This window comes from Aethalodelphis obliquidens, unplaced genomic scaffold (assembly GCF_003676395.1).
Source record: "Aethalodelphis obliquidens isolate GAN/ISIS:26980383/991018 unplaced genomic scaffold, ASM367639v1 scaffold22, whole genome shotgun sequence".
In the NCBI taxonomy this organism is placed as follows: Eukaryota; Metazoa; Chordata; class Mammalia; order Artiodactyla; family Delphinidae; genus Aethalodelphis; species Aethalodelphis obliquidens.
Genome location: NW_020837966.1, coordinates 12,043,042 through 12,056,627, shown reverse-complemented (window position 1 = coordinate 12,056,627; position 13,586 = coordinate 12,043,042). Strand labels below are relative to the sequence as shown.

Genomic DNA, 13,586 nt, shown 5'->3' with positions numbered 1-13,586 from the left:
TGGTGCTGTCTGAAACCTGTTTTTGAAGATTAATAGCTGATACTTGACATCTGTCCCCCTGATTACAGGGTAAAAAAGGGAGAGGGGCTGTGATAATCCCTCATCCTTCTAATTCTACACAAATTTGTAGTCGTTAGTAACTAACGTCACATCTCCACAACAGCTATGGGGGAAGTGAAGTTACATGCCTGTCTGGAAAACATGAAAGGCTCTAATTATCACTGGTTTTGGTTTCAAAACCATTTTGCATTATTCTTCTGTCTCGGAAGACCTACAAAGGGTATCAAGAATGTGGGTCAGTTTGGTCCAGGCCATTATAATAACCTTGAAGTGCACAGTACCTCTCATCATTTGGAAATCTCCTGTGGTGGCATAATTTTCCCTGTGCAGACTGGATGTAAGAAATAAAAGGTACAACTTGCCAATGAACCATCAGCCTCCTGCCCGGCAACTACATATCATAAGACCTGACACTGCCTTGGGGAAGGGACCACTTAGTCAAGACTACCAGTAGGTGGCGTCCTGACAACGGTACTAACCCTCCCTTTTAGAAGTTATCAGAGACCTGCTTTTCCAGAGTGTCTCTGCAATTAGTGGATTATCAACACTGGTATAACTCTACACTTGGTTTTGGAGGACTCAACTTTTCTTGAAGTGCTCTGGCATAGAGGCTTTTCTTTCATCTACACCTCAGGAACTTGGGGCCAAGATGAAGTCCATGTTTGCTACTCCCTGGATCTCTCTCCTGGCCATTATGTTTCCACCCTCATTCAAAACACCTTTTCTTTGAAGCTGCTCACCACCCAGCAATACCACCAACCCACTGTGCTCACTGCCCTCAGAACTGTAAGTTACCATGTCTCGTCCACTCCAGACCTGAGCAGCTGGCCCCGTCTTCCCCTCACCCCTCCCGACTCTGAAATGGACAACGTGTGCAGCAACAGCCTAGTTCCCTGGCCTTAACTCCAGTGCTCTTTTCCTCCGTGCCACTTCCATCCACTGCCACGGGCTCACCCAGGTCCCAGGGATCACAAGCACCTCTGAACAGCTCTGCTTTTGAAACAAACCTGGAGTGCCCCTCGGACTCTCTTATCCTATTCCTATCCTGATCTATTCCTAAAAGTGCTGTGCCACCATCATAACTCTGGATCGGCCTTGTACATAGTCCTTCTTCATTACTGGCTATATCAAATTGGACTTCGCTCTGTAACTCTGAACAAATCACTTAACTGGTGTGATCACAGACAAGTTGCCTGGAAGGAGGATCGTAAGACGTAACAAGAGGGAAACTGCAAATACCACTTCACTAGGGGGCCAGCATGGACTTACACGGCAGCTTCCAGTTCTTCGTTGAAAACCCAGGCGAGGCCATCACTTAGCCACACTCATACTTCTTAATTCTTTGGCAATCTCCCTGCCCAGGTTCTTCTAACTTTTCATCTCAATACCGATTCCAGTTATCCTGGAGAAAGCAGAAGAAAAAAATACCTAAGTGGGTTGATGGGTTGATAATTAAGACAGAGTCAACTGTCTGAACTTCTAACTCAACCAACTCAACTTCATCCTTCTCTGTCTTCCCTGATCTGATTCTCTACTCTTCAGTACCGCTTCTCCATCTGTCTTTACCACAATACTCTCTTCTCCAGGGTTTCACCTTGGGCTGCCTTCTCTCTCTGGGCCATGGAGCATGGGCTTCGTTTGTGAAATCCTGGAAACGGAACATAAAATGTGAGGTGCCTGTGCCTCTGTCAGAGAGAGCCTATGATTTCTTCCATGTGATTCTAAGCATCTATTGGAAGGGGGGAAAAAAAAAGACTTAAGAAGACAGACCTGAATTCAAAGCCTGGCAATACCCCTACTCATTGTGGGGCCTTAGGCAAGACACCTACCTTTTTGGAAGTTCCTCATCAGTATGATTAGGATCAAAGTACCAACTCTATTCAGGGCTTTGTGAGAGAGAAGGCAGATAAAGTGCTTGGTACCATATCTGGCACATTAGGCCTTCAACTTGATGAGTATTATTTTAACTAATAATAAGCCAGATAGCTACCTATTTTTCCTAGGTGAACTCATCCACTCCCAGTGAAAGACAACCCTCCAATTCTGTTTAGGCTCAGACCTCTCCCATAAGCTCCAGACTACACAGATAGCCACTGGGTACTACACTTGAATTTCCCATGGGCAACTCAAATTCATTAGAGTATGTTTTCCCTTCTCTATTGCCGTACCACGTATTTCATGTTAAGGCTCCTCAACCAGTTTGGCCAAGCTAGAAATCTCTGAAGTTCTGTTAGACTCACTCTTCCCTTGAATGTTCAATACAATGAGACCTCAAGTCCTATTGGTTCTACCTTTAAGAGATCTCTGGAATCTGTCCCCACTTTATCCACATGGTCACTGCCTTAGTTTGGAAACTTAACAGCTCTTACCTGGATCACTGCAACAGCTTTATGAATGACTTTTGTCCCAAGGTTCTCACCTGTCCATTCTGTCTTCCACATTTATTGGAGGGCCCTACGTGATGGGGATTTTAAGAAATTATTAAATTATAAGTGTTAGATTCTCCCCTCCCCCCGAAAACTTTCTCTTTGGCTGATGGTCTCGCCCTCCCCTGGAAGAGATCCTCTGCCAGTGCCACCTTTGTTCCATGAGCTCCGATTATGGAAAGTGAAGACAACGGGTGCAAGAATCACAGCCTTACCAGGCGAAGGACTCGTTTCAGTCCCACTAGCAACAGGAGCAAGCGTTTCTTATGAGAAAGGGAGGACTGAGAGGGCAGAAAGTGGAGTAAGAAGGGGGAGGACCCTAGGCTTGATGTAGGGGAGAGCCCTGTGATGAGGACTTGGGGGTCGGGGTTGGGGGCTGAAGACAGAGTTTGAGGCCAGGGTGAAAATGTGAGAAAGAGGGACAGAGATTTAGTTGCTTCTTTGATTTGCCAGAGTCACCACTAAAGATGTGAACGACTATTATTTCTGCATGTGCTGGGACGGGACCATGAAAACCTCTGGGCTCTGACAGTTACATCTGGTTAAACTGCATGTTCCTGAGGATGAAGGCCCCATGACATTTAAGGTCCTTGACCATCTGGTGCCAACTTCTCCCACCCTGTCCGCCCCTCCCTTCCAGCAAGCTTCACCCAGTTCGCCCTCCAGTCTGCATTTCTTCACACCTGTGTCAGCCCAGCATGTTCCCTCTGCCTAGAATGGCCTCACCCTGCCTTTCTGCTGGTCACTTCCCACAGGCCAGCATCCAAAACTGCCAACCTCCATTCCATGAACTGGGATAGCCTCCTGCTGTCCAGAGCCAGGTTATCTGCAAGAGAGCTGAAGTAAAAAGCGTAAAGAGATTGAGTGATTGAAGCTTTTCCTTGAGTGAAGGTTAAGGAGGACATCCGAAGTGAAAGGAGTCATCCACAGGGAACTTATCAAGAATGACTTTGAGCCGTCCGTCGGCTGATCTAAGGACTGAACGGAAGTCCACGGGGCAGGGCAGCGGCGACTGAAGCCAGCCTCACTCCTTCCTGTAATGTATATGCACCTTTACTCCAGTACACAAATCCACTGCTTCCTTCATTGTTTTAAGCAACAAAAATAATTTGTAATTTATAAGAGTGATATGCAAATGGTAAAACCGGCCGAACTTCTAGAGGTGAAAGATTATGCTGTGCCTGATATCAAAATGTATAACAAAATGTGAGGGAGGTCTGTAAAAGCAAGGAAGAAACCAGACCAGCTCTGGTTAAAAAACTTACCTCTCTCCTCAGCATTCTGTAATAACTTAAATGGGAAAGGAATCTGAAAAACAACGGATACTTGTGTAACTGAATCACTTTGCTGTACACCTGAAACTAACACATTGTTAATTAATACTCTAACACAAAATAAAAATTTTAAAAAAACACACAAAAAACTTACCTCTAATGAAAACTGACCACATGCCATCAAACAGTACAAACAGAATGTATTTCTCAATCTATCAACTTCCCTTTGTTGACAAACCTACAGGGCAAGAATACAGTAGTGGTCACTGTTTACCCGGTTATTAATTTACCCAAGGCAAACCTTTGTGCCCAAGAACAGAAACATCCTAAGCCCTTAGAACCTTTTAGGTGGTCTGGAAGGGAAGCTGAGCTTCATAAGGGTGTCTGATGCTACAAATGAAGAAAAGTCAGACTAGATTGAAAAGGGTTTAGTATCACAACGAGGCAGAAACATGTAAAATATTTCATGCAGCCAACCTTCTTTATTGAGAAATCCTGGTTTTATTGCCCGTTAACATGTTTGCTCCACAAACTAATTTCTCATAAAGCAAAGCACAACTTTTTCTTATAAATAGTATAAATTATTTTATTTACAGAACTTGTTACAAAACAAATAGACTATTATATTTCTTCTCTTTTAAATATCCAAAGTAATTTTCTATCCCTTGACATTTGTTCATGTTCTATACAGCAGCCAACACAAAGTCCAGCTGAGATGCTCTTGATTATGTGTACAAATGATCAACCTATTCACACATTTTAACACAGGAGATTGCTTTTATAACCAAGCTCAAAAACAGAAAACAAACAAACAAAAAAACACAGCAAAATGCTTTCAAGGCCCTACATTCACACTGACAGTATGTAGTGCTCATTTAAATGATCTGAAAATGTAAAAGGTTTTGCACAAAATGTAAAAATGATTATTTTCTGCTAAACAATGAAACTTTTAACAATCATTTTCCAAAGCCCAACTTTTTCCCCCGCAGGACAGAATGGGAGATATTAAGAAATTCCTTGGCAACAGAACTCTCGCAGGAAGACAGCTGCCTTTATAAGTTACATTTTTCAAATTATACATTTTTTTCAGTGTTCTCAGAGGTACTTTGTATATTTTTGGAATACAAAATATTCTAAATATTCTATTTTAAACTCTGCATTTCATGAGTGAATAACAAAACAGACACATTGTGTAAGTTGCTGGCTGACAAGAAGATCTGTAACCCTTGGTGCCACCGGGCAATCCATCACCAGTTGAATTCCTGTGAACCAAAAGGTCTTAATTTTAAAATACCTTATAAAATTACCAGCATTTGGTGGTTTTCGACTCCTCCCCTAAAATTTTAGTAACAATATTTAGGTGGAAAAAGCAAACTCCAAAAGTTCAACTGAACGTTCAAGTCTTTTTAAAGTATCTGTCTAAGCTTAAAACTAGGTTCAGGCACTTTCAGTTTTTTTTTTTTTTTTTTTTCCCCATTAGTTTTAATCACATCACATACTAACGCACATGTGCTCAGGGCACGCGCACACGCGCGCACACACACACACACACACTCTCTCACACATAAAACACTAACAAAAGAAAAGCAGTGTGTCACTTATTACGTGTAGTCTATTGGGAAATCAGGCAACTAGGGAGAAGCAATGCCCACTTCATCTGTATGAATCCACTCCCAAGACACTGAAAGGGACAAAAGACTTTCACAGAACAGAGGCATCCCTTAAACCGTAAAGGAGGCAGGTTCTAGAACTATTGGCTTGGCAGTGAACCACTTCAAATTATAAAAAGGTATTTACTTTTATTAATTAATAAATAAATACTAGATGATCTCAATTGTACCAAAACAGGATATCCGAAAAAAAGACCTGTGCAAAAATACATATTTAAATATGTACAATTCATTTTTAACAAAATATGTCTTCTCAAATAGGGATACTTCCATATTTATAATAGAACAAGAAATTCCAAAATAAAGATACAAAAGTAGGTTTTGTATAATTCTTTGTTCATCATTGCAGCACTTTTTTTTTTTTTGTAGGTTAAGAAAACTGCAGTTGTCATGAAATTCTATTGGAAAGAATATAAAAATTATCTTGGTTTTAAATTGATACCAAAGTCTGTCTAGAAACAACCCAACCACTGCAAATTTGGTTTTTGCAAGTTAATTTAATTCAAAAAAATACTTGTACTCCCGTGTTTTAAATGGTCTTAATTGTTCACCATAATAAAAAGTAGTTGTAGGAGAAAATACAATATTTGAACAACAGTCTAAAATTTAATAGCACTGTTTAGGTCTGTTTGTGGCAGGCGGAATCCAAAATGGCTAATTTCCTAATCCCGATGCTCTGTGTACTACCGGGAGACAATAATGAAATTTCAATTAAAACCTCAGTCTAAGAAATCAAATGATCAAGACTCGCTAATCTAAATATCTACATTATTCTGCATCAACCTGCTAGCGTGGATCCTATTCACATCTTTCGGAACAACATGATCTGTCTATAAATTCCATCACTAAAAGCAACTTTATTTATAACCATCAAGTCCCCTTGGCTCTGAAAATAAATTCTACCCATACCCCATTGCACTTGTCACCAAGGAATCAACTAAGTACGTTCTGATTCCCTCTTACCTCCTTCTCTCCATCTCCTGGGATGAACAACCAGACTGATCTCTCCTAACGACACCAAACTGGCCCATCCGTGCTTTCTTCTTATACAAGCTCTCTTACAGTATCATTTTTAAAACACTTACTGACTGATTGCATAATAGGTGAACAAGATACTGTTCTCCCCTTCCTTTAAAAAGAAAATCAATATTTTACATCAATTTATAGCTAAAGTATCTGAATAAAGTTTTTGTTACCTTACATAATAAGAACAGTTCTGTAGCAATTCACATTATTAGGCTGGTAACCAAGTATTTATTCATTCTACCTGTTGTTGACTTAAAATTCCCTGAAACTGAAGTTTGTAACCCAAGAATTGTAAGGAAAACGGATGCACTGACTGGCTCTGTCCCAGCCCTGCCCAGGGCCATGATCAGAACCTTGTGAACTTTACCCTGTGTTCGGCAACTTCGTGTGTTCTTCTAAGCAAAAGTGCCCGGTTCTCCTTTCAGGAGCTGTGGTGGTGGAATCATCTGTTAAAGAGCTCCAGCTCATCCCCTCAAATTCAAGGACACCTTCTCAATCAGTGCTGTCTGAACCTATCAAGCTCTTTCTTTTGGGGTGGGGTACTGGAAACACTATCCTGGAGGCTCTCTGAAACTCTCCATGAGATGGCAGGCGTAAATCCCCAGAAAAGAGGTGTGACTAGCAGACACTACACATGCCTCCCGCCATCTCCGCACGGGCAGGTGTGCACAGTCACCAGTGCCCCTCCCTGGGTGCCTGCTCCCCATGCCAACGGCATCCACATAAACGTGTAGAGGCAGGAAGGGGTGTGTAGACCCACACAGTATGGGGAGTGCTCCAAGCGGAAATTGACACTTAGTCCCAGGACAGTATCCAAAGAAGAGGTTGCGGGCAATGCACCGAGTGCCTTGGAAACATTTAAAGTATATCAGTGACTTTGTGAACGACAGAGTCTGCTGCATCCCAACTATTTCACGTTACAAAGGCAATTTTTAAAAACAGGAGACTGGGCAGGACAACCAACCTAACTGTATACTGTTTAACATGAAAACAAAGGTTAAAAAAAAATTCAATCTCTTTGGAAATCTTGGAAAATTTTCCCCCATAGTGATTTCTGTCTACCTCCCCACCCACCAGAATTTGGCTTTCCATTATCAAAATTGTTTGCATTTGCATTTTCTTTAAAAAAAAAAATCACACAATTGCTTTTGTACCATGAAAAGTAAGCCTCTAAACTGGTGTATACTTGCTCTCTGGCCATCAATGGCTTTAAACCAGTTTGTACATTAGAAACTTCTGACGGCTTCTGATCCCAAATTACTTGCAAAAGGCTGGGCAAAAACACAGGCTCTTTTGTCATGGTGCCTCTCACTGATGTCCATATACCATTCCCGGCACCTGCTATAAAAACCTAGCTGCAGACCCCCTTTCTCCAGAGGGCTGCTTGGGGTGCAGCTCTGCTCGCCCCTGGGAGGTGTCTCCAGTTAAGGTGCCTGACTGCTGGAGAGGGACCTACAGACGACAGGGTGAGGAAAGAACTAGGCAGGGAGAGGAGGGAGGGAGAAAAGTCTACAGTCACGCTCTTGCCAAGACACTCTCGCCAGCCAACCTCCTCCAAGAGTGGCTCCGTGAAATACTGCAGGTTCAACGAGACAGGAACTTCTCACAGATTGTAGCAAGTAGTCCAGACCACTCTAACACTGATAAAAGCAATTCGGTGGCTGGACTTGATCCAGTGTCCTTTACGAGTACTCACTGCTACAGACAAAGCTTCAGGGACATCCTCGTTAAAACAACAGCCCGGCAGATTTCTACCCTCGAGGCCCACAGGAGGTTGGGAAAACAGACTCAAAGGCATCGTGGAGTCCAGAGTGCTGAGTGGAGGTGTAACTTGTCGTCAAAAGTGTCCAGATTATTCCTCCCCGTGCTATTTTCAGCTGTCAGGGACGTGCCTTTGGCTTTCAAAAAAGAGGGGGTGGGGAGACAACGAAAGGTAAGTAAGCGGCTGTACACGGCCCCGCCCTGATTTCTAAACAAGGTATTCCTGAGGCCACTGCGTCTCCGACCGACTGGGCAATGCCAGGAGCAGGCAGCTCTAGAATTTGGCTTCAGCTTTCAAAAGCCTTCTGTGCCCTGGGGCACAATCCTTCTAAAAGACTGGCTTTTAGAAAACTGTCCAGAAGAGAAGCAGCCTGGGTTTCTAGCTCAGAGAAAAGGCTCACATGTTTGCCTTTTGGTTCTATTTACTGATGCTGTTTCCTTGAAGGTATTCCAGGTTGTCAACTGAGACGTGAACAAGGTCAAATGGGCCACCACACAGGTGTGAAAACTCACACCCAAGGCCGTGCTGAGGCGGGGAGAGGGGACTCTGGCCTTCACAGTCCCACATGAGCTATTTTTAGGTCCTTGGTGGCAGAGCCCAAGAATCAACTCGGGGGCTGGGCTCACACCCAGCCCCATCTCCTAGGCTCCCCAGCAGGTCCCACTGATTCCGTTGCTGAGGGGATTCCAACCAGTTCAGTTATCTCTGCTTTAAAATCAGCTCCGTGGAGAACAGCGAGCTCAGGTCCCTACTGGTCTAAGAAGCAGCCTTCTTTACAGCATTTGGAGTCATGGGTCCCTTTGATAGTCTGAAGAAAGCTACAGGATCCCTCTTGCAGATAAATGATCACAGACGTAAAAATACGCAAGGTTCATCCATCCTCTGATCTGTAGCCATGGGCCCCCCTAGAATCTGTGCAGCATAATAGAAAGTATGCCACTGCAGAGAAAATCTTTCTCAAATACAAATTTAACATGAAACTGCTTTTAAGGAAAAGAACCCAAACTTAGGCTGTTTGTCCTAGTGGGACACAGTCCCCCACCCCCGCCCCCCAGACGGTGGAAATCAGAGGTGGCAAACTGGCAGCTCATGAGCCAAACTTCGCTGGCAAACGTGTGGGCTTCACCAGATCAAAACAAAAGGAAAAACTACAGAGCTTTCGAAAATGGTCAAATTTCTCACGCAAGTCCAGATCAGCAGTTTCTCTTTGCAACTGGTAACAAGCTTCTGGGAGCAGCTGCTCTGTGTAGACGAGACTCCCACTCCCCCAATCCCCACAGACACTGTCACTCTCTGCCGCACCCGCCCTGCCTCTTCCTCGCCTTCTGACACTGGTGGGCAGTAAGGTCCGCAGCGGCGTCTATGTGAAGACGGCGTGCTCAGTGACACTGGCGTGGGCATCCCGAGGCAGTGGGACATCCCTCCTGGGATTCATGTGCATCAGGAAACTACACCCAGAAGGGAGTTATTAAGGGATGGATTCTTACAGTGTTTGCACTGCGTTTTTATGCTTATCGTTAAACTAGAAGGAATAACTACAAATCAAGGAGGTTTCTCTTGTCCAGGAACCCCTGTTCAAAGAGACCCAAACAACACACGAATAAGCCCATATGTATTTGTGGCTCAGAGAGAATTGAAGCAGCTGCTACCTAAATTTGTGCGTAATTGTTTTCCCCATACCTTTGGCACTGAGTATTAATTCACACAGATATTGGAGGGAAACTTCTATCACGTGAACAAACTTCTTGGTATTTTCTGGAAAAGTTCTAGCCTGGCATTTAAGTTCAGTTTTGAAGATGAGGAAGGGAAAAAAACAAAACAAAACAAAAAAGAGGCTCACATTTTAAAGTAGGGCTCTGGGGGTGACACCGCTGAAATTCCTGCTTGTAAGCAAGGACAGGAGGTATCCTGCTGAATGAAATAACAAGATGAGAGAAGACCTGGACAGGCGAGAAAGGAAGCTGGAGGAAGCGGCCACAGAAGGGCAGGCCAGGAGGAAACAGCAGCAGGGGGAAGAGTGGGGAAAAGACAAGGTAGCGCCCGAGAAAGCCATGGTCAGCAATGAATCCGAAGGCCAGAGAGCCCTTCTCTACAAATGGGTCACGTTCAGATTTTTTTCAATCTGTTAACTTAAACAAGATTTTAGTCTTCTGCTCTGCCCACAGTAAATGCTGTTTTCCTGCCTCCTCGGAAAACAGGGAGGAGGAAAAACAGGGAGAGAATTAACAAGGAAATTAAAATTCTGAAATTCTTTGATGGGAAAAATATTAAACGGTCTCTTTCAAATTTAAATCATCCCTTTCTAGATCAGTTTGATTTTAGCCCAGCTTTCTTCAGAAAAACACACTGAAGGACTGCTCTCCGGGAAACATGGCCCGCCGGCCTCGGGGAGGGGTCTGCCATCACGCATGAGTGCCGAAACGCACTTGTCGTGGCCTCCTCACCCAGGAGCGTCCTCCGAGTTATCACAGAGTCAGGCAGAGAGGAGCCTGTTTGACCTCCGTCCGGCCATCAACTCATCCTTTTCTTAAAAGACCCCACGAAGCTGGACATTGGCTTTTAGGCAAACCCACCAACCCGACCACACAGATCTCCGAGCTGACGAAAGATCTCAAGGAAGGGGCCACGGGCCTCCCCACGGGGCTCCCAGGCCCTGTCCTACCTGATGCAGGAGGGAGCTGTTTGCCAGTCCTGGCGGCCCCGGGCTGGGGCCCGCGTGCTTCACATGGACGTTGTTCAGGGCCGGCAGTTTGGCCACCTTGGTGGGCCTGCCGCTGCTGCTGTTGATGCCGCTCGAGCCGGGCGAGCACTTTCTTTTCTTGCCTAGGAGCTTGTCCAGAGGAGTGTGCGGGTGGGAGCAGGCGCCGTGAGAGCTGACGGGCAGCTCGCCGGCCTGGTGCACGAAGGGGCCGAGGGAGAGTGTGGAGTCGCCGCTGTTCACCATCACGCTCATCCTCTTGATGGACTCGCCGGGGCTCCCGCCGGGGGCGCCCCGCCCGGGCTGCTCGTGCCGGCCGCTCACCGAGTTCGCTTTGCCAGCCACGCAGTTGAGGCCGATGCCGTGGGGAGAGGCTACCGCCGTGGGGTGGGGAGGCCCAGGGTGAGCCACACAGTTTTTCCTAAAAGACTCCATGGAATGAGAAGAGGGGGAGGGGGAGGGGACTACCAGCGGGGAAGTGTTTTTGCGTTTCTTTCCTGAGCCGCCGCTGCCGGCACTGCTACTCGCGTGGTGACAGTTAGTGCTGTTACCAGAAGGCTCCTTGGGCCTTAAAGACTTGCTAGATTTCAACTTCTGAGGTTTCCTGGCCATGGGGGAGGAGGGCACGCAGGACAGGCCGGAGGGCGTGCAGGGGGAGGGCGAGGAGGAGGACACCTGTCTGGACTGCATGCTGCACGCGGGATCCACGGCCCCGGAGGCGGCGGGCTGTGCGTTCAGTGTGGTTCCATGAGCTGGTACCGACTTGCTACTGGGGGAGATGCAGGAGGACGAGAGCGGGGCAGGGGAGGGGGATACGGTGGCTGCCGCCAGGCAGCTGACCCCACAGTGTGATGTCGGCACAGAGTTTGTCCGGTGAGGAACACGTGTGGAGACGGGCAATGCGGTACTGGGCACTGGCGGGATCTTCCTGCGAAACAAAAGAGGGCCTGAGCAACGTCCACCACTGCCCTTCGTGGAAACTTTCAGAAGGACACCCCCTTCACCTCTGGCACTGAACACACCCCTTGGTCACAGGGATCGCGCTGAGATGCTGGGCCACACAGAGGGTCACTTTTCCCCTTCAAATTCTTAATGGCTTCCTGCGCTATGAGAACAACGGCCTGTAAGGCCGTGCGCCTCACTGGTGCTGCAGCCGCAGGCATGTACCCCGCACCCTCCCATCTGGCACCCCGAACTCCGTGATCCTGGCTACTGATCTTCCTTCAGTTCCGAGAACGGGCCGTGAAGCGAGACCCTGGGTATCTCTGCCTACAGCACTCCCACCCCAACTTCTGCTCACACTTCTGTTTCAGCCCCCATCATCACTTTCTTAGGAAAACTGCCCTGACCATCCTGACTCGCTTCATTCCCGCACTGCCCCCTGTTCCCAGACTCTGGAAGACTCTGGCAGTTTTAACGTGTGACCGATGATCACTGTCTAGCATCTCCGCAGACGGAGAGATCCACAGCTGATTTACCACTGTCCATCCAGCACAGTGCCTGGCACATAGAAGGCGCTCAAATGCTGAGACAACTCATGAAAGAACGAGGAAAAAGCAAGGGCGCAGCTAGTTAATAACAACTGCTCGGTCCCAGCTACTGGCCTGAGAGCCTGTACGTGCCTGTACAAGGGAACAAAGCCCCCAGATCTCAGGGGGACTTCTGCTCACGGTGCGCTAACAGTGTACTCTGTCTATAATATTTGGGTAAAGTATGTATTCAAACAGTCAAACCAGGAAGGACTCCCCCACCCCGCCGCCCTCACCCTGGCTTTTATTTTAACTCTGATTTTTAAAACGTGACGGCGCCAAAATCTCAGAAACCCCTGTGGCATAATGAACACTGAGATGCAAAACAGCAAACGGCCTGACTGGAAGCCAAGTGCCAAGACTGCCCGGCTCCCGGCCTCCACGGGCAGCTCTGGCTGATCCGGGCGCCGTACCAGCGGGGGCCAGGTCCCTCATCCTTCAAGTGAGAGCGCTGGCCTAGACTGCTGCCCAAGGGCTTTCCACATGCGTTTTGAGAAGGACTATAGTTATTAATAAACGGTATCAACAACTGCCAAGTGTGCAGCCCAGCCTTAAAACTCCCACTCAAAAGTGTGGCTCTGGCCCTAAGTCAGTGCTTCCCAACTGTGTCTGCACATCAGAATCACCTGTGGAGTTCAGGCCACACCCAGACGGGCCACACCAGAATCTCGGGGTGAGGTCCAGGCGTTAGTAAATTCCAAATCTCTCCAGGAGACTCCAGCCAAGGTTGAGAAGCCAGCCTCTACCCCCATGCTACTCACGAAGGATAAGCACTGACATTACCTGAGAGGCTTACTAGAGACGCTGAGTCCCTGGGCCTCACCCCAGACCTCCTTCGTCGTGGTGTGTATCTCAACAAGATCCCCAGGGCAACGGCACCTGTGAGAACCTCTGCTCGAAACGCAGCACAGGGGCTCCGGCTCCCTGGGCGCAGTGGCTTCTCATGGCCACCAGGTGGCTTAGGAAGACGGGCCTAAGGGCCAGGCTGCTACAACCAAATCCTGTGAAAAGGAAAGGCTTCCACAGGGGCAGGGATGTGGACCTCTCTGGATGACATGGCCGGTTTCTCTTAAAAAAGCTCTTTTAAGTCATTTCTTACCTTCTGCATAAAGAAGAGACAAAAAAAGAAGAGGTAGTCATA

The 13,586-nt window shown here is 46.8% G+C and overlaps 1 protein-coding gene across 1 annotated transcript in view; it reads right to left on the bottom strand.

Annotated features, from left to right (window-relative positions):
* Window positions 1-4,330: 4,330 nt before the first annotated feature.
* Window positions 4,331-13,586, bottom strand: part of ATXN7 (ataxin 7) — a 129,399-nt gene continuing 120,143 nt past the window's right edge. The window contains 4 exon segments of the mRNA XM_027121307.1: window positions 4,331-8,354; window positions 10,059-10,080; window positions 10,082-10,126; window positions 10,881-11,844. Coding sequence (XP_026977108.1) covers window positions 8,245-8,354; window positions 10,059-10,080; window positions 10,082-10,126; window positions 10,881-11,844 — 1,141 coding nt within the window. The 3' untranslated portion in view covers window positions 4,331-8,244.